Genomic DNA, 21,617 nt, shown 5'->3' with positions numbered 1-21,617 from the left:
AGACATGGTCAGACTTGCGTTTTGCAAAGATCAACTTGGCTGCAGTATTCTGGATTAGCTGGAGTCTTTGAAGACTTTTTTTTGATAGGCTTAAGTAGATGGCATTGCAGTAGTCTAGTTTGAGAGGATGATGGATTGCACAAGGATTTTTTCATTCTGTTCCATTTTAGTCCACACTATTTGGTCAACAGTAAACAGAAATATCAAAGCAGCTACCACCCCTCCTCTTCGCCTGAAAAAAATCGGTATCTCATATTTTCAAAAATCCCCTGGACCCTTTCCTCCTTTACCTCACTCCTTGTATCCTTCTTATACCATCCGAGAATATCATGGCTCAGGGAATGCACTCTCAAATGCAAATCTAGAAGTGAACACAAGAAGAGACTGACACGGGTAAAAATTTGTCCCCATCCCCGCAGGAACTCGATTTCCTGTCCCATCCCCGGTGAGTTTTGTCCCTGTCCCTTCCCCATTCCTATAAGCTCTGCCTTAACTGCATAAGCCTTGCACACTTGTGATTTTAAAGTGAGGCTTGAAAGAATCATACTAAACCCCCCAAACCCAATGAAAGTTGACAAAAATAAAGAATAATAAAAGTAAAGAACTGGAATTTTAGATAAATAATCATTGCTTCAATGTAAATCATTAGGAATTAAACTTCTTGCCTTAGTTGAAAGATTCTGAATATACGGTTCCCAAATTTCCATAAACATACAAATTTTCCTAGCCGAACGCCTAACTTCCCAAGTCTCAAATAACAATAGACGATGAAACTGATTCCTCAATGCCAAAAACTAGGTGCTTCTAAATTTTGGGGGAGGATAGGGGGTAGAGGTGAATAGGGAAAAGGGAAGGGGGGTAGGAATTAGGGGGAGGGTATTAGGAGATACAATGGGTATTTTGGAAATATATTTTGAAGAAATGAAAGATATTTGATGGAAATTAATATGATGAATTTAAATTTAATGTCTATTTTATTGTATTATATTATTGTATATTTACTGATTTCTTCAATAAAAATGTTATAAACTAAACTAAAGTGAGGCTTGTGCAGATGAGAACAGAGCTTAGGCGCTGGTGGAATGAGGCATTATGACATCACAGTCTGAGCTCTAGAATGTTGCTACTTATGATTTTAAAGTGTTTGAGGCTTGTGCAGATGAGGACGGAGCTTAGGCATTGGTGGAATGAGGCATTATGACATCACAATCTGAGCTCTAGAATGTTGCTAGTTATGATTTTAAAGTGTTTGAGGCTTGTGCAGATGAGGACAGAGCTTGCAGGAATGGGGCAGGGACAGGAAAAGAACTTGTGGAGATGAGAAGAGAAAATGAGTTCCCAAGGGGATGGGGGAAAAATTGCCCCCATGTCATTCTCTACAAGTTTCATTGCTTTTCTATCTTTTCATTTTCAAAGTGAAATGAGATGAAATAATGTTACTAGCTTTTTTTGCACCGACAGGTTTTGCTTACAAAAGCTAATTACAAACTTTGTGAAAAAATGTCTTCCAGTCAAAGTCTTGCCAAATATCCCAGCACGTACGTGAAGTTAGTTGATTACATGTTTTGAGAGTTTCATGACAGTCAGACAATGCTTAGGATGAGAAATGGTCGACATATTGAATTCCCTTAATTCTCATTTTGTACAAAACCGTGCCCGTGAAGCTTGCGCCATTTACTTTGTAGGGAGTTTCAGTTTTATGCTCGGCTGGTAAAGCAAAGTCCTGGTTCATCAAGTTTCTTTTTAATCCACAAAACAAATATAAGATTGTCCAGTATATTGGAGTTTTTATATTTTTATAACTAATGCTTTTAAAACAAACATCCGGTATAACAAACAGCAATTTTATGACTGACTGTAATTCTCATACATTGTCACCGCTGTAATGCCAATCACCAAGGATTCAAACTTGTATTAATATATTTTTCTGTATGTGTTACCACAGGTTTGATGTTCAAAAACTTCACTGTTAGATCTCACAGAGTGACCATTTTTCCTCAGTGTGCTAAAATATAAAAGGAAAGGGATTGGGACTTGTATCTGCCTTTTTGTAGTTATAAAACCACACGCAAAGTGGTTTACTTATAGGTACTTCAAGCATTTTCCCTATCTGTCTCGGTGGGCTCACAATCTATCTAATGTACCTGGGGCAGTGGAGGATTAAGTGACTTGCCCAGGATCAAAAGGAGCAGCGTGAGTTTGAACCCACAACCTCAGGGTGCTGAGGCTGTAGCTTTAACCACTGCGGCATTCTAGAAATCAAAATGTAGCAAAAGTGAGCCAAGTACAGGACAAAGCCATTGTGACATCACTGATGAGGTTGGCTCTTAGGCATTGGTGGAATGAGGCATTATGATGTCACAATACCAGCTCTGGTTATCAGAGGCTGAAGTTTTTCACACTATTTATTTATTCAATTTTCTACACTGTTCTCCCAGTGGAGCTCAGAATGTTTTACATGAATTTATTCAGCTACTCAAGCATTTTTCCCTGTCTGTCCCAGCGGACTCATAATCTATCTAATGTACCTGGAGCAGTGGAGGATTAAGTGACTTGCCCAGGGTCAGAGGGAGCAGCATGGGTTTGAACCCAAAACCTCAGGGTGTTGAGACTGTAGCTCCCACACCCTCCTAATCCACACTCTCCTGAACCTAGAATCAGATGTTCAAAAATTTGGTGGGCCCATGGACAGAACAAGGCTACTGAGTAGAAACAAGCACCCAGTGCTTATTTCCTGTGTGGCGAGGGTCATTTTATGTTTAAAAATTTTGCATAGTTTTCTCTATTTTGAAAATGTACTTGCTCTTTGGCGCCCACAAATATCACAGGTTAAATTGAAATCCGCCGTTACAATCTGCATTGCAAAGTATGTGAGCATTGTAAAGTATGTGTGAATTATGTTGCTTTATTATAGATTAGTAAGTGTTTGGATTTTTTTTTTTTTTTCTTTCTTTCCTATTTTTAGTGCAGTTCTTTTCATCATTTTGATTGGATTATTTTGATCTTCATTGGTAGTTTAAGCGGTATATAAAGATTTTTAATAAACATAAACATTGTGAGCCTCCCATTCATCTGGTAAGTCCCTCTTATCAGTACCCTTCTCCTCCACCAGCAGCTCCAGACTCTGGTCCCTTCCTTCTTGGCGTGCTGTATGCCTGAAACAGGCTGCCAGAGTCATTGCATCATGCTCCGTCTCTAGCAGTATTCGAATCCAAGCTAGAAGCCCACTTTTTTGAAGCTGCTTGCAACTCTTAACTCCCACTCACTGTCAGATACCTTTACCCATCATATCATTCCTTGGGCTAGAAATTCCCCATACCTGAGATGTCCTGTCTGTCTATCCAAATTAGATTGTAAGCTCTTCTGAGCAGGGACTGTTTATTGAATGTTAAATGTACAGCGTTACGTACGCCTTTCAGTGCTATAGAAATGATAAGTAGTAGCCTGCTGGGACAGATATGGAAAATACCTATATCAGGTTTTCAGGATATCCACAATGAATATGCATGAACTTGATTTGCATACACTGCCTCCACTGGATTTTAATGAAGCATAATTTACAGGAATTACAGTGGCGTATTGTTGACTCCTTAAAAGTTGGGTGGGAGGGAGGCAATTTTGACAGAACTCTTAGTTTAAAAGAGTTACGATGGATCTTTGAATTAAACACCATGATGCCTCGCGGTTTACATGAAAATACCGATGTCAGCTGTAGATGAAATAACAGAAAGGTAGGTGTTAGTGATAGTCAGTCGGCTTACAGTATAATATTAGCGGACTTTTGTCCTGTGGACACACTGTAGCTTTAAGAAAGCGGCCCGCAATAGATTTTGACACAGGAATGACATCGGGGGTTGCTCTTTTTGAGAGCACGCATTAGAACGCCGCAGCCATTCTAAATCTAATGGCGGCAGCTTTGGTGAGGTGAAGCGGAAAGGGTTAAAACCGCCAGGTGAGAAATGAGGAGGTTAAGTAGAGAAGAAATTGAGGGGAATAAAGTTTTAGTGACGAGCGGGGTAGTAACTTTAACTTTTTGTTGCAGCTTAAATAAATGAAATAGGTACATCCCCGACACTGAAACGCGTCAGCGAGGGGTGTTTTTGCTGCAAAAACGCTAAATTAAACGTTATTTAAGGAGAGAACAAATAAAAGGGGTCCTTCTATAAAGGCGCGCTATAAAGTGCGTGTTTAGCGCATGCTAAATGCTAACGTGTCCATAGGATAACATGCATATAGCGCATGGTTAGCGCACGCTAAAAGCCATAGCGCACCTTTGTAAAAGAGGGGGAAAGTGTCGAATAACTATATTTAGAATGCAAAAGAAAATTTTAAAGGGTCGATGAAGATTGTAGCCATTATTGAGTTATATTACTCAAATGGCAATCTGATGATCCTTGGGATAAATGAAAAATGCATTATGTAGATTGAATCTGTTACTGTCCCTGGAGTATGTACTGATTGGACAATATAATAAGAATAATAACTTTATTCTTTTATACCGCCATAACCAAACGTTCTAGGTGGTTTACACTAAAAAGAGCTGGACAATCAGTGAAATACAGCTCTTTTTAGTGTAAACCACCTAGAACTTTTGGTTATGGTGGTATAAAGTTATTATTGTTATTATTATTATATTGTCCAATCAGTACATATTATGTAATGCCATCTTGGCACATGGATGCCTTTATAGAATTGACTAGTGTTTAAGCCCATTACATTAACAGGTGTTACAATATATGTCTGTCTGCATGTCTTTCTTTCTTTCTGTGTCTCTCCCTGCCCCTGTCTCTTCCTCCCGCTGTCTGTCTTTCTTTCTTTCTATCTCTCTCCCTCCCACTGCCTGTCTTTCTTTCTGTCTGTCTCTCTCCCTGGCCCCCTTTGTCTGTCTTTCTGTCTGTCTCTCTCTCTCTGGCCCCGTCTGTCTTTCTTTCTTTCTGTCTCTCTCCCTGCCCGCTGTCTTTCTGTGTGTTTGTCTTTCGTTCTCATGTGCTGCGTGCCTGTCTTTCTGTCTCTCTCCATGGCCCCCTTCTGTCTCCCCCTCCCTAAAGCAAACCAAGATTGCACCCTGGCCCCCTTTCCCTCTCCCCCCACTTTCCTATGCAACAGCAGCATTTCCCCCTTCCCTGTGCAGCTGCAGCAGCATTGCCCCCCCTTCCCTGTGCAGCTGCAGCAGCATTGCCCCCCTTCCCTGTGCAGCTGCAGCATTCCCCCTTCCCTGAGCACTCAGCTCTTGCCTGCTCCCCCTGTCCTGCAGTAGCCCTTCTCCCTTCCTTTTACCTCTCCCCTGTCCAGCAACACCCATTCCGTTCTCCCTGTCCTGCAGTAGCCCTTTTCTCTTCCCCCGTCCAACTTCTCTGCTCCCCCTGTCCTTTAGTAGACCAGCCATCTGTAGCGTTTCTCTAATCCCAGGTCTCACATAGCCGTTGGCAGGAAGCAATGTTGGCAATGGGTAAAATCGGCCCTGCAGGCTCCTCTTATGCACCGTAAATCAAACCGCGACAGACTCCGCCGCTGCGCATGTGCCTCAAATTGAATTGGGCACGGAAGCAGAAATCACGGCGGCAGGGATCACACCGTTTCAACAGCGCATGCGCGGGTAAGGGTTTTATTATAGAGGATGCTTGGTGTTTGGCTTCGGTGCATCTACTTTGAGATGCCAAGTAATAGAACTGCCCCCTTTAGCATCCAAAATACATGGACATTTTTGATATAGGAAGCACCATTTGCTCTAAGCCTCTGCCAATCCTTTGGCAGCTTGGCAGAGCTTCGGCAGTCCACAGTTCCAGGTATGGACTGTAGCAGACCACAGGGCACTTAGAGAGTTTGATAGTGCAGAATATTTGTTCAACAGAACTGCCATATTATAATACTGTACAAACATTTAAAAGGCATTGCAGTGGAAATGACTGTATGATCCTGCTCCTCCCTTTAATAATAATATTTAAAAGAAAAAAAAAAAAAGAAGAAATGCATGAATAACTCACTTACCCGAGGTCTTCTCTGTAAATACAACCTTGGAGTCGGCTGTAAAATTCTGGCCAGTTAAGATCATCTGTTGTCCTCCATAAACAAGGCAGCTATCGGTGTCTATTCTCTCCACCATTGGTAGCTCATGAGCAGATCGTTGGGCTAAGGAGAGAAAACAGGCTGCTGTCACTAACCGTTTTTTAAAATTTCATTGTTTGATTGACTTGAAACCTACTTTAATACCACAGTTCTAAATAATTTGCAAAAACTGCCATGCTATACAAACATTTGATGATAAATAAGCCCATTTGATTGTTTTGTTTATTTCATTCATGTCATTTGTTTTAATGTGTGGCAATTTTTTTTTGCACAAAAACACCGAGCATTGCCTTTGTAATGATTGGGCTATATGAGTTTGCAGAGGATATAAAAAAATGGGTGAGTGGAGGGAGGGGTACAACTCTGGTACATGCAAATGAAAGTTGAAAGGACAGCAGTCCATTGGGTGGTTCCAATTATGATGGAAGCTGAAAGCAACAGGAGAAAACTTTCAGATTAGAGAAAGACATGGGGACAAATTTCTCCCCGTCCGCCGCAGGAAGTCATTTTTCCCGTCCCATCCTGGCGAGTTCTTTTCCTGTCCCGTTCTTGCAAGCTCTGCCCTCATCTACACTAGCCTCAAACACTTTAAAATCATAAGTAGCAACATTCTAGAGCTCAGATTGTGATGTCACAATGCCTCATTCCACCAATGCCTAAGCTCCATTCTCATCTGCACAAGCCTCAAACGCTTTAAAATCATAAGTGTTCAAGGCTTGTGTGGTTAAGGCATAGCTTATAGGAATGGGGGTAGGGACAGAGACAAAACTCATGCGGACGGGACGGGGAAATTGAGTTCCTGCGGGGACGGGGACAATTTGTCCCCTTATCATTCTCTATTCCAGGCAACTAATCATAATAACAGCTACAATACACATCATTATAATGTATTATATATAATTCTTAAGCTTCTGGGTGAAGTTCAAATTATCTGGTGACACAATACAAACCTTTATGTTAGGTGTAACGTATCATAATAATAATAGTAATAATTATGACAAAGCAAATTGAAGACAAGCAATAGTATGATTCATGTGAGGAAGATGGTAAAAAATAGTATTTTCAACACAAAAGATTTAACATAAAATATGACATAGCAGGACTGGCACTAGGGGAGGGGGTGCAAAAAGGGGAACTACCCTGGGCCCCATAGTTTCAGGGAGCCCCCATGGGTTGGGATGTCTTTCCCTTCTCCCCACCCTGTTGCAAAGCCCCTATCACCTTTTAACATGCAAAAGCGTTGATGACACGGCAGCGATTCGCTAGTGCTGCTTGCGGATTCCTCAGCGCTGTTCCCCACCAAGATCTGCCCCCCCCCTGACGCAACTTCCTGTATCCACTTAGGTGGACTGCGGCAGGGGAACAGTCGCCAAGGAATCCGTAAGCAGTGCTACAGAACTGCTGCCGCTCTGGTGACCCCCTTTGCATTTTAAAAGGTGAGGGAGAAGAGAAGGATATTCTGGCCCACAGAAGACCCCTGGAGCAGGTGATTTTTAAATGAAGGGAGGGATGCTGGATGGAAAGGCATGTGTTGGGGTGGGGGGGAAGGAGGGAAGGAAGAAAGGAGGAGGAAAGGTTAGATGCTGGATGGGAGGGCATTTAGTGGGTGGGGAAAAGGGATGAGGGGCAAGGAAGAGAGAAATTGAGGGCCCCCTCCTTAATTTCTACCCTAGGCCCCAGCTTGTCTAACACCGGCCATGTAAAGGGAGTGTGAAAATGAAAACAAATCCTTCTCTCTCCTTTCCTCCTCCTCCTTCATGCTCAAGGATATGCTCCCTAGTTTCACATGCAACTTGGTAGGTTCTAGGGTGTGGATTCAGAAGCTCAGCAGCTCTCCACAAGCAGTTCATTGTTAATGGAACTGGCTTTGGCAGTCTATTTTCATTGGCACATTCTGGTATAATTTGCACAGCCCTTAAAGGAGACTGCACGGTCTGCAAGCCATGAGCACGGAACACCTCATTCTACAGTAGTTTCCAAACTCCTACTTTATATAATAAAATACTATACCTTACAGAGCAAGACGTTTTTAAAGTCTTCTACTTTGCAGGGCACAGCGCTCCCCCTTCTCTCGAGTGGTTTTAAAGAATTTCTTTTTTGCCTTCTTCAATTACATCCCTTCCCCTCCCCCAGCTTGATTTGTTTCTGCCGAAGGGTTAAAGAAAAGATGGCAGGAATGACCCACTGGCGCAGCGCTGGTATGCCAAAGATCTGGGTTTGATTTTCAAGCCTGGCTCCCAGGCTGGCTGGAGTTAGGGATGCTGTGAAGACAGTCCTCAGAGGCAAATGCAAAAAGAGGAAAACACCATTATAACACCACGGCAGCCAGACTAATGTCTTAATTTAGCGGGTAGGAAGGGGAAGGAAGCAGTGTAAAACCCTAGGTGGCTCTAACCAAAAGGTAGCATAAATACGCATTAGGTAAGTCTCTTTCAGTTGAAAAGAAACTCCAGAGTGAGAGGGGCATAGGATGAAGTGAAGGAGTAATCTAAGGAAATGCTCTTTTTTTTTACAGAAAGGGTGGTAGATGTGTGGAACAGTCAACTCCCTGTAGATGAGGAGACAAAGACTGTCTGAAATCCAGAAAGCGTGGGACAGGCATGTGGGATCTGTTAGGGAAAGGAGATAGTGGATACTGCGGACGGACAGGCTGGAAGGGCCTTTTGGCCTTTATCTGCCGTCATGTCTCTATGTTCCTGGTGCCGTGGCAAGGGAGCTGGAAATCTGAAAAGGAGCAGGGTGGACCTTGCGTGATAATTTACCATTTTAGTTGTCACGTGGGCTCGCTCCTGTAATAAAACCAGCAGCAGGACAATGATACGTGATCAGTTTACGGAGGGTCTCCATTAAACTCTACCTTGCAGCTTAAATCATTATACAGAGAAACAGAAGGAGCAGGCACAACTGGAAAATGACTTTTCAGTCCAAGGGTATAAACTTAAGAAATAAATGCAGGCAGCTGCAGTAGAACTCACTCTGTATTGACCTGCCAGTGGAGAACCCCTTTCTCTAGGGAGAGGAGAGACATCCAAGAGATGCTGGATCCAAGGCCTCCCCCTCAGAAGATTGTGCATGCTGCCAATTTATAAGCAGTGGTTTTCTGATGTGAGCAAGCTCCCACATCTGCTGCAGCCCGAGGTGTGTCAAACTCGCTTTCCACTCCCAACGGGCATTTTTCAGCTGAGTAGAAATGGCCTTTTAATTTTTAATTGGCTATGAATAAAGGCAGGGGGCTGTTTGGCACCACACAGAATTCTGCTTCATAGAGGGTTATCATATGGCTGCAGAAAAAGGAGGACGGGCTCTACTTCCAGTACTTTCAATGGAAGTAAAACCTAGATGTTTCAATTTGTCCTCCTAACTTCCATTGCTTTCAGTGGAAGTAAAACGTAAATGGCTCAATCCGTCCTCTTTTTTTTCCGGAGACTTATGGCAACCCTAGCTTCATAAAAGTGGACAGTAAATAGGCAACAAAAATTAAGGATGGCGTCCCCTAGACGGACATGCTTACAATTAAGGACGCTTAAAATTAAGGACAGCGTCTCCTGTCAGTTGTAAGCAGGACACGCTCAGAAGAGATGCTGAATTTTTCAACTTCAGACACTTTGTAACGCGTATGACAGGCACCCCCTCATCTGTTTATGTCTGAATTTTTATACACACTATATGAAAAAGCATTCACAAAATTATTTTTCACATTCAATAGTCAAGCTGCAGGATTTCCACGTAAAGCAACACAAAGAAGCCGTCGGCACAGTGCGCAGCGGCCTCTAAGAAGGCGAATAGAATACTGGGTACTATTGAGAAAGGTATTACAACCAGAACGAAAGAAGTTATCCTGCCGTTGTATCGAGCGATGGTGCGCCCGCATCTAAAGTACTGCATCCAATATTGGTCGCCGTACATTAAGAAGGATATGGCGATACTCGAGAGGGTTCAGAAAAGAGCGACACGATTGATAAAAGGTATGGAAAACCTTTCATATGCTGAAAGATTAGAGAAACTGGGGCTCTTTTCCCTGGAGAAGCAGAGACTTAGAGGGGACATGATAGAGACTTATAAGATCATGAAGGGCATGGAGAAAGTGGAGAAGGACAGATTCTTCAAACGTTCGAAAACTACAAGAACGAGAGGGCATTCGGAAAAATTAAGAGGGGACAGATTCAGAACCAATGCTAGGAAGTTCTTCTTCACCCAAAGGGTGGTGGACACCTGGAATGCCCTTCTAGAGGGTGTGATATGACAGAGTATGGTATTGGGGTTCAAGAAGGGATTGGACGATTTCCTGAAGGAAAAGGGGATAGAAGGGTATAGATAGAGGATTACTATACAGGTCCTGGACCTGATGGGCCGCCGTGTGAGCGGATTGCTGGGCATGATGGACCTCTGGTCTGACCCAGCAGAGGCACTGCTCATGTTCTTATGTTCTTTCCTCTAGCATAGAAAGGGGATGTGTCTGTTTGAAATTCTGTCTGGCACCAGCTAGAGTCTGCAGGGAGCAGTGACTAGCAGCGAACCAAATGAGCTACACTAATTTACATGTAGCTAGACAAGCTACAGCTTAGGGACTCACATTATAAGGAGCTTCATGTTTCGCTATCACGGAAAACTATTAAACCTAAAATTAACTGCCTACTAATCAAGGGGGCTTCTTAATGTTACAGCTTAGGGGCCACAATATGTATAAGCCCAGCCTTGGGTACCTGAGACCTGGTCTGCAAAAGAAGACCAGATGGTGGACTCGGTGGATCTTGATTTGACTCAACATGACTTTTTTCTTTTTTTTCATGCTTTGAATCTCACTGCATTATCCGAATACTTCTGTGGCGATCGGGGGAAATATTCAGCAGCACTTATCCAGGAAGTAGTTGGGCCTGCTAACCAAATAAGCACTTTTGAACACTGGCCCGGACATTTTTTGGCTTCATTTCTGATCCAAAACAACACAAAATCCAAACAAATTTTTATTTAATTTCCGTCTTTCAGCGTGTGCTGAAACACAGAATAAAAGCAAACAAAAACTGTAAACAAAATTAAACATTAAGGGGCTCATAATAAATTTAAAAAAAAAAAGTCTAAAAAGTGGCCTAAATGGGTACTTGGACGATCAAAAAGCCTGATCGTCCAAGTACCCATAATCAAAGCTGGTTTTAGACATCTAAAACCAGCTTAGGCCTTTTCCCTGCCTCTAAACGCATAGAGCGAAAAAGAGGTGTTTTTAGAGGAGGGGATAGGGCGGGAGGTGGGCCGACCTACACCTACAAAAGTTTAGGCAGGTTGCCTAGTCGGCACTTATACGTTTTGACTTAGACCAAGTGAAAACAGGTATAATGCCAAAAAAGGGGCCGCCGAGCTGATCGCTACAGCTCAGCGACCCCAGCAACCTGCCTACCGCCTACTGAAATTATCGCCCTCCCCTTCCGAGATTTTGTTGTGACCATTAGCGTAACAACAGGGGAGCCTAGGTACCTCCCATTTTAGGTTCAGCCCCCCCCTGCCCCATCCACACAAACAAAAACTGCAGTTTTGCAGTACTGTCTACCGCTGTGGTTGGCAGGGGTCCCCAAGCTCCACTGGTGGAAAAGGTCCACCAGCAGCCTAGCGGTTTGCATTTTCCATGGGTTGCTACAATGCCGGCCCCCCTCCATGCATGCTTCTTTTTCACGCATGCACAAAAACTGAACATGCTGGAGTAGGGTTGCCAGATTTTACGATTGTAAATCCGGACACCCTAGACCTGCCCTCCAGCCTCGCCCATCTCTGCCCCAGTCCCGCCCTAGCTCTGCCCTCCCCCCCCCCGCTGCCTGGTTTGGTTGGGCAGGAGGCAATTTGCATGTGATATCTGCCCCTCCCCCCTCCCCCCCCCCCGCTGCCTGCTTTGGTTGGGCAGGAGGCAATTTGCACGTGATATCATCACGCGAGATCCGCTCATGCGCGGATTGCCTCCGGTCCGATGCGATTGAGGGGAGGCTTTTCAAAACCCGGACAAAGTGCCAGGTTCTAAAAAGCCCCTCCAGACCCCCAGACATGTCCGGGAAAATCCAGACGTCTGGCAACCCTTTGCAGGAGGGGGACTCAGAACATCAGCAGTCCACAGAAAATACCAACTGCCAGTGGAGAACCTTTTCCATTGGCGAAATTTGGAGATCCCCACCGAGGTAGCTGGGTGGTGCAGGAAGGCATGGGGTGTGGGGTGGAGGTATACAGCAGGACAAGGATGTGTGAATACTTTGTGCCCTCCCCCCAACTTTAGGCTTAGGCCCCACCAAAATTTAAAGTCTGGCTCGTAACTGGCCGTGGTTGTGTTGAGGTGTTTGGTGTAAGGGCTTTTATTTAGGGGTGGGCCGTCCACGAATGTTCATTTGATTTTGTTTCCTTTGTTGTTTATGGGCATTTTCATTTTTAAAATTTTTCATTAGGGGAACAATATCACAAGTAGTGTGTACTCTTTTGGGAAAAGGCCTCTATTTGTGGAGAGCACACAATCTTTTGGAAGCGTGTGCATTTACAACACAACACAAATATTCAGGGTATTTTTTCAAGCCATTTCAGGTAAAATAAAATCATTAAAAAAATCACAAAACATTTGCCATGTCGTTTCACATGAAAGTCCACCCCTACTTTCATTAGAGTGAAGGACGCTGAAGGCAGTAGGAACTCAGTAGGGTCAGACTTACAGCATTCAATGGCAGTGGAGGCCACCTGCAAAGAAACGATCCTGCCGCCGGGCTCTGGGATGTGGATTCGAAAAACCAGTCGCACACGTGTGTTCTTCCTTCCGATATCAGTCTCACCTTTCCGCAGTTCAATATCGGCATTTCTCAGCTTCAGAATCCCAGCGCAATCAATGCTAAGAAAACAAGACCATACCAATGATTGGGATTTCTGTATTAATCCGCATTCAAACAGGAGTACAACATGAATTTAACACTGCAGAGAATTGGATGCAATCACATTTGAGTGGATCATCTGACAACTTCCGGGGGGGGGGGGGAGGGAGCAAAGGTACAGTGTTCTTATGTTCTTACCATTGTCTTCTATTTAGTGAAGTAGAAGCAGGAGCATGGCCAGACACCCAATTTTGGGTGGGCCTGGATCCCAGTTGGGTGGACAGAAGATGCCATCTCTCCCTTTCCCACTAAGAACATAAGGATTGCCGCTGCTGGGTCAGACCAGTGGTCCATTGTGCCCAGCTCACGCGGCGGCCCCTAGGTCAAAGACCAGTGTCCTAACTGAGACTAGCTTTACTTGCGTACATTCTGGTTCAGCAGGAACTTGTCTAACTTTTTCTTGAATCTCTGGAGGGTGTTTTCCCCTATGACAGACTCCGGAAGAGCGTTCCAGTTTTCTACCACTCTCTGGGTGAAGAAGAACTTCCTTATGTTCATACTGAATCTATCCCCATTCAATTTTAAAGAGTGCCCTCTTTAAAGGGTGAACAACCTATCCTTATCTACCAAGTCTATTCCCTTCAGTACCTTGAATGTTTCGATCATGTCCCCTCTCAATCTCCTCTGCTCGAGGGAGAAGAGGCCCAGTTTCTCTAATCTTTCGCTGTACGGCAACTCCTCCAGCCCCTTAACCATCTTAACCATCTTCTCTGGACCTTTTCGAGTAGTACCATGTCCTTCTTCATGTACGGTGACCAGTGCTGGACACAGTACTCCAGGTGAGGTCGCACCATGGCCCGTCACAGCGGCATGATAACCTTCTCCGATCTGTTCGTGATCATTCCTAGCATTCTGTTCGCCCTTTTCGCCGCCGCCACACATTGCGTGGATGGCTTCATTGACTTGTTGATCATAACTCCCAAGTCTCTTTCCTGGGAGGTCTCTCCAAGTACCGCCCCAGACATCCTGTATTCGTGCATGAGATTTTTGTTACCTACATGCAGAAGAAGTGAAACGATCTCATCCCTCCTCCCCCTCCCCGTTGTTGCTGCTTACTTTTCAATGAGCCGATCTTTGCTGGCAGTGTGACTAATACACACTGTTAGCACTGGCCCCACAGCCTTCCTTCCGACGCACTCCACCTCTGCGAAAACAGGAAATTGCATCAGAAGGAAGGCCCTTTAAAAGGTAGGCAAAAGGAGAGGTTTTGGGAGCTTCTTAGACTCATGCAGTGGCATGAAAAGCCCATGTACCAGTTATAGTATTGCCCTAAAAATGCACTCTGTATTCTGTCAAAATTGTTATATATTTACATTTTGTAAGCTGCTTTAGGAAATCTGTTGCAGATTTAAAAAGCAGTTCATAAATAGCTTTAAATAATTAAACTTAGCTCATGGGGTGTTGAGGGTCCCGACGCGGACCATGTTTCGTAACCTTTCTCAAGGAACCCACAGGGAAATACTACTTGAAAAGCATTTAAATTGGAGATGGAAGCCTGTTTCCAATAGTTTTTAATCTTGGCATATGAACAGTTTTAAAAACGGAGGCGATACTGAGGTTACGGAGAAAGGACAAGCACGTGTCACCTTCATTTTTGAGACTGTTCATATGACATTATACATTATAACCTATTAGAAACCCTAGACCTGCCCTCCAGCCTCGCCCATCTCTGCCCCAGTCCCGCCCTAGCTCCGCCCCCCCCTCCTCACTGTTTCTAATAGGTTATAATAGGAGATAGAAGCCTGTTTCTAATAGGTTATAATGTCATATGACATATGACATTATAACCTATTAGAAACAGACTTCTATCTCCAATTTAAATACTTTTCAAGTGGTATTTCTCTGTGGGTTTCTTGACAAAGGTTACGAAATGTGGTCCGCGTCAAGACCCTCAACACCCCATGAGCTAAGTTTAAAATTAATATATTTTTCATTAAATTTATATGAGCTAAAATCACTTTAATTACAAATTCATTGATGCACAATGGTGGGTCTCATTATAGGGACTTCGGTCCTTGGCTTGATTACACTATTCTGAGTGCATGTTAACTTTCACATGATGCAATTTAGAGGTTTTACATCACAGATTAGTTTAGATTTTGCTTTAGAGATCTTATATAACATTTTTTTTCAAAGTATTTTGATCTCAATTCTGACTACACCATATTTATGAAAATCTCCCTTAAGTTCGTTTGACTGGAGCTTTAAGAAGTGAACACAAATTAAGAGTGATAGTGGTGGCCGGTGTGGCTCAATGGTAGAGTTGCTGTCTCTGCACCCAGAGGTTCTGGGATAAAATCCCTGTGCTTCTCCCTGTGACCCTGGGCAAGACACTTAATCTTCCAGTGCCCACCGCTTTGAATATCCCCTTTCCCGATTAACTAATACTTACGTTGCTTTCATGTTACTCTTGGGCTCCAGGGGGATTTCCAGAACTTTGGTGCTGCCGATGAGTTTTTCATAACTGGTGGTGGTGACGGTTTTCCCCGTGATGCGATGGACTTGGTAGAAGGCATGAGGTTTAAGAATCCGTTCATCTGCTGTCCCGATGAAAATCTGGAGGCCCAGAGGCTTGTTATCCATATATCCATGAAGCTAAAGAAATAGCAAAAAGTTTCAACTGAATCCATCCTATCCATGCACTGCAAATTCCTTGGAATTCAAATTACAGGGAGTCAGGTTCTCTCCTGAAGGATGCAAGTTGGACATTGGAGAGGATAAAATATTTGCTATTTACTAATCACACTCCCAAAACTTCAGTACCCTCCCTGTTTCTTTCCCTCCCCTTCTTCTTAAATTTTTTTTACTTTGATGTATTTTTCATAGCCCTAACCCCAGTACCTCAGGTACTAAGTCTGACCCCTTTTCTTTTAAAATTGTACCTTTATTTTAGTATTGTAAACCGAGCAGATACTTATCGATGGTCAGTATATCAAATATAGAATAAACTTGGCATAGCTTAAAAGTACCGCCTATACTACACATATAGCAGACAACCTGTAACCAAGCAGCATTTCTACTGGAATGCCCTGTAGCTTTTAGAGATTTTCACAGGAAAAAGTATGGTTAAGTCAGTCCTGTTAATAAATGTGAATTAGCACATGATAAACTCAACAGGGAATGCAAAAGCATACTTGCCCTACAGCGCACCAACTTTTGGAACACAGGCGGGCTGAACAGCTCACGCTAAATGCTGAGCCGCCCACAGAAACAGAACGAGCAGCTCGGCATTTCGGCAGCCCACCTTTGTGAAAGGAGCCAATAGGTAGCTTAAAGGAGAATTTCACTAGTGTTGCCCATAGGGGGCAGGTGGCAGCATTTTGGCATCTTCAATAAGGATGTGCTATTTTTGAAAACATCACTGAAAATACGGACCTTTGCTACACTTCACATTGCTTGCTCTACAAAATACACTAATAAATTTTCATGTTTCATTTCTACAACTGTGGCACATGTTAAAATACATACATAAAAACCAATAGTAAAGAGAATTTTTTTAAAAAAGGAAGGTTTTCCAATTCACACCTTTAATTGTTAAAGGGGCTCCCCAAACAGTGCACTTTAAATTATAAAGCACCCAATCAAAGTTTTATTTTCCTTCAATTGCCGTCACCTCCTAGATGCCAAGTTTGATTTTTTTTTTTTTTTTTTGCCGTGAATAGGAAGCGTTGCTCCTTGACGATGACTCCTATGCAGGTCACTACAACAGGAAACGTGGATGTTCCAACATATTTCGCTCCTTTGAAATACACTGGAAGGAAACAGGAGTTCAGGAAATGTTTGGTGTCTCAGGAAACTCACTGCAGCCGAGTTCGCTGTTAACAGTGTTCCGCCATGTAAGCAATGCCAGGGAAGGCTTTTAATGTAGGAACAGAACCAGAACGGAGAGATCTTCCAGCCAGGCATTCTGCTCTTTTGTTGGGCGAGCATTCTAAATTAAGACCAAAATGATTCCATATTTCTTACAGCACCAAAAATTAAAAACAGACTTTAGTCTACAGCAGGCCAATGCTGCAGCTGAGGGAAGACTTGAAAGTCTGAAATATTTATAGATTTTTTGTTTTCAATGACCTGTTGCACATTTGAAGCACTTGAAAAGCTGCATACAGTACAACCACAGAATGGAAGTACTGAGCTAATGAAATTACCCTTCTCCTCCTACGTGCCCCTTGTAGTTTTTGCTTGTACTGGGCACCTCATCTTATCTGTTCTGAATGGCCCATAACAAACTATTTTTTGAGGGGTGGAGGTACAGTAGTTCAGTCACAAGCGGGGCAGGAAACTGCTGGCACGATTATTAACTGTTACTACCACCCTTTCTGTAAAAAAGTATTTCCTTGGAGCAATATAAGGAAATACTTTTTTACAGAAAGGGTGGTAGATGCATGGAAAAGTTTCCCAGAAGAGGTGGTGGAGACAGAGACTGTCTGAATTCAAAAGGCCCTGGAATAGGTACATGGGATCTCTCAGAGAGAGAAAGAGATAATGGTTACTGCGGACAGGCAGACTAGATGGGCCATTTGGCCTTTATTTGCCATCATGTTACAATGTTTCTATAACCATAAAGTTGTATGATATCACAATGCAGGTATAAAGAGTCTTAGCCAATAGGGAGAGGAGATGCAAATATTAAGAGCCTTAGTCAATAGGGAGAAGAGGAGATAGAGGATGTTGCAGATAGGCAGACTAGATGGGCCATCATGTTTCTATGTTACTCCATGAACTTTCATTCAGTGCCATCTCACAAGAGCTCACACAGCACAGAGTAGTTGTCTTTGATCTGTGATACAGTGTCTTTAATCTTAAGAACATAAGAATAACCTTACAGGGTCAGACCAATGGTCCATTTAGCCCAGTATCCCGGAGGCCAATCCAAATTACAAGTACCTGGCAAAACCCCAAATAGAAGCATTCCATGCCACCGATCCAGGGCAAGCAGTGGCTTCTCCCATGTCTGTCTCAACAGCAGTTTATGGATTTTTCCTCCAGGAACTTGGCCAAACTTTTTTTTTTTTTTTTTTTTTAAATCAGCTTATCTCCAAACAGGCTGTCTCCCAAGCAGCAGCATCTGCAAATGAACATCGAGGTTCTCCTAGAGCTCAGAGACCCTCAGCCAAGTTGTTCTAGAGCAGTGATCTCAAACTCCAACCCTTTGCAGGGCCACATTTTGGATTTGTAGGTACTTGGAGGGCCTCAGAAAAAAAACCAGTTAATGTCTTAGTAAAGAAATGACAATTTTGCATGAGGTAAAACTCTTTATAGTTTATAAATCTTTCCTTTTGGCTAAGTCTTAATTATAATATTGTACTTTACAGCTAAAAAGACATATGATCAAGAAACTTATTTTATTTTAGTTTTGTGATTATGATAAACATACCGAGGGCCTCAAAATAGTACCTGGCAGGCCACAGGTGGCCCCTGGGCCGCGAGTTTGAGACCACTGTTCTAGAGGCAGCATCATACAGTACGCGTTGTAGGTGGAACAAATGACAGCTCACCCCTACCATTTTTATGTACTTTTTAATCAATGGTATTTTAGTCCAAGCTGTCTCTTACTATTGTCAAACTTTTCTGTAATAAAGATTTTGGTTCCCTAAATACAGATTTACTGTACCAATTTAGGTTTTCTTTTCTGCTCCATTTGGTGCCATGCCAATAACCCTAGCCTTTATGACTGCCCAGATAAGAGGATAACAGGAAAGTTAGGTTGCTATTACCATAGTAATTTCTGGTGTAAACTGTTTCCTGGTAAGTTTATTTGGCCTTTCCTCTGCATCTCTACAAATAGTAATAATTTTTCTTTTTGGTTTGCAGACTATAAAACCTTGCAGCTTTAGAGGCAGATTTTGAGAGGTTTTTATTTATTTATTTATTCAATTTTCTATACCGTTCTCCCAAGGGAGCTCAGAACGGTTTACATGAATTTATTCAGGTACTCAAGCGTTTTGGGGTTTTGTTTTGGTTTTTTTTTACCTTAAATTTATATATTTTTCTCTCACATAGGCCACCCATCATGGCAACAGTCCTCAGCCAGGAGTTATACAGTGAGTCTTCCTTTGGTGAACACAACTATGGTCTCCGAGTTTAGAAGCTTCTAGGTGCCATTATTGTGTAATGGCCAAGGCATCTCATCATCTGGATGTCTGAATGTTACCTCAGAAGCATCACTGCCGGTAGTTGGCCCAGGAGCAGATAGGATTGAAGTCTATAAAATCCCGAGTAGAGTAGAACAAGTGGTTCGATTTTTCACTCGGTTAAAAATTACAAAGACTAGGGGGCACTCGATGAAACTACAGGGAAATACTTTTTTTTTTTTTTAACCAATAGGAGAAAAATTTATATTTTTTTTATTAATTTGAAAAATATCACAAGTAATACACTTGTTGCAGAAATACAGAATGTAAAAAAAAACATCAAAAGGAAACAAAATTATAAATGTGGCATTTCAATTATTATCCTTCTTAAACCACTAATTTAAAAAGAGGGAGATCCATAATTCCATGGAGAAAAAAAACAGGCAATCTATTATTAGGAAAGCTGACTACGCTAAACAGGCCCAATTATTTTCTTTCCAGCAGATCAAATACATTATTTATCTCTAGAGATCTTTTTAAGGTCCAGAAAGGTTCTCATTTGTGATGGTAAAAAGAAAGTGTACTTAATCCCCAGGCAACGAATCAAACATTTACAAGGATATGCCAACAAAAAAGAAGCCCCCCCCCAATTTTTTGTCTCATCACGCATAGCCAGGAATTCTTTTCTGCGGTCCTGTGTTATCTTAGATACATCGGGATAGATCCAAATTCTTTGTCCTGAAAAGTCTTGATGTAAATTCCGAAAGTAAAGTTTCATGATAAGATTTAGGTCTTGTTCAAATACAAAGGAGTCTAATAGCCATCCCCCCTTTCTTTAATATCAGCAAAGGATTCCTCCAACATTGCCGTCAAATTTTCTTCCACCACCAAATTCCCTCCTTCAACAGGCCTAGTCGCAGCACTAGGAATCTAATATAATAAAACCCTAAGCCGCGCATGCGCACTCCCACTTGCGTGCGTCCATTTTCCGTGAGCTGTAGGGACCCGCAGGTAGGCGTGCGCATGCGCCCTACAGTACTCCCTCCCTTCCTGTAAGTTGGCCGTCGCCACCGCCGCCGTCGTTCCCTCGCGCACCAGTGCTCCATTATTGCTCTTGGCGTCTGAAGGATAAAGCCTGACATCGGTCAACTTAGAGTACTTCCTCCCTCCCTTACAGTAACTTTGCCGTCGCCGCGATGTAGGGACCCGCAGATAGGAGTGCGCATGCGCCCTACAGTACTCTCTCCCTCTCTTCCTGTAAGTTGGTTGTCGCCGCCGCCGTCGTTCCCTGTTTGTGCTCCCTTAATAAAAGCCTGAGATCGGACAACTTAGACTACTTCCTCCCTCCCCTTAAAGTAACTTTGCCGTCGCTGCCGCAATCGTTCCCTGTAAGAACACTCTCTTAATGTATTTTTGCATTTTATTTATAAGTTCAAAGATGCGGCGGCGGCTCATTTCACGATCCGACGCAGGCGGGGATCGTGAGAGGAGCCACCACGGCAACTATAAACTTAATAATTCTGCAAAGGTTTTCCTCTTTTAAATTCTGCCTTGCTCCCTGATCCCTTAACGCTGCTGTTTGCATTTCACAGCGCAACCAATTTTACTTCTACATTTTACTCGGGACACATTCTATGGTTGCCATAACAATTTTCCATGTGTGCATGTTCGGTGCGCGTAACTTCGCTTTTAATCGAGTGTCCAGTGGCGGTTTATCTTCCACAAGTCACTCTGTGCCTATTTTACTACTTTGCCGATTAAATACTCAATACTCTGCCGGTTTCATTCATTACAACTATTCTATGCCATTTGCAGTTACTGTGCGATCAAAAAAAAAAAAAAGGTAAGTGAGAGAATGGGTCTATTCACACAAAACACCCCTGACATCTACACACACACAGAGAAGGTGGCAGTCAAAGAGGGGGCAAGAGAGACAGATTTGCAAAAAAAAAAAAAGGAGAGAGACACACACACACACACACACACAAAAAAAAAAATACAGCTGCCAATGAGAGACACTGAAATAAAGAAATACAGACAAGGAGATAGACAGATAGACAGAAGCTGGTAGTCAAACACACAAAAAAGGACAGAGGGCTAGAGAGACAGATTGAAAGGAAAAAAAATGCACAAGGAGAGAGAGACACCGGAAAAAAAACAAAAACAATAGGAGAAAGATAGGAAAAAAAGACAGAGGGACATACAGCAGCCAATGAGACAGATAGACAGACAATAGCATAGGAGATACACAGAAAAAAAAATGAGTGGCAGTCAAACACACACAGAACAACAGGGGGCAAGAGACACAGATTGGAAAAAAAACCCAAAAAACCACTGCACAAGAAGAGAAAGACACAGAATAAAAAACAAAAACGGCCAATGAGAGACACTGAAATAAAGAAATACAGACAAGGAGATAGACAGATAGACAGAAGGTGGTAGTCAAAACACACAAAAAAGGACAGGGAGCTAGAGAGAGACACACATAGGAAAAAAAAAAAAAGGGGGATAGATAGGAAAAAAGACAGAGACATATACAGCAGACAATGAGACAGATAGACAGTAGCCAAGGAGACAAACAGAAAAA

At 42.8% G+C, this 21,617-nt stretch overlaps 1 protein-coding gene across 4 annotated transcripts in view; it reads right to left on the bottom strand.

The window, feature by feature from the left end:
* Positions 1-21,617, bottom strand: part of NFATC2 (nuclear factor of activated T cells 2) — a 184,603-nt gene that overhangs the window by 90,619 nt on the left and 72,367 nt on the right. For all 4 annotated transcript variants that reach the window (XM_033914885.1, XM_033914883.1, XM_033914886.1 and 1 more), the window contains exons 4-6: positions 15,349-15,551; positions 12,744-12,916; positions 5,989-6,129 (exon numbers count right to left, since the gene is read on the bottom strand). In XM_033914885.1, the coding sequence (XP_033770776.1) occupies positions 5,989-6,129; positions 12,744-12,916; positions 15,349-15,551 (517 nt within the window). The remainder of the gene's footprint in view (positions 1-5,988; positions 6,130-12,743; positions 12,917-15,348; positions 15,552-21,617) is intronic.

This window comes from Geotrypetes seraphini, chromosome 11, assembly GCF_902459505.1.
Source record: "Geotrypetes seraphini chromosome 11, aGeoSer1.1, whole genome shotgun sequence".
NCBI lineage: Eukaryota > Metazoa > Chordata > Amphibia > Gymnophiona > Dermophiidae > Geotrypetes > Geotrypetes seraphini.
Note: the sequence above shows the minus strand (reverse complement) of the source record. Positions and strands in the feature narration are given on the sequence as shown.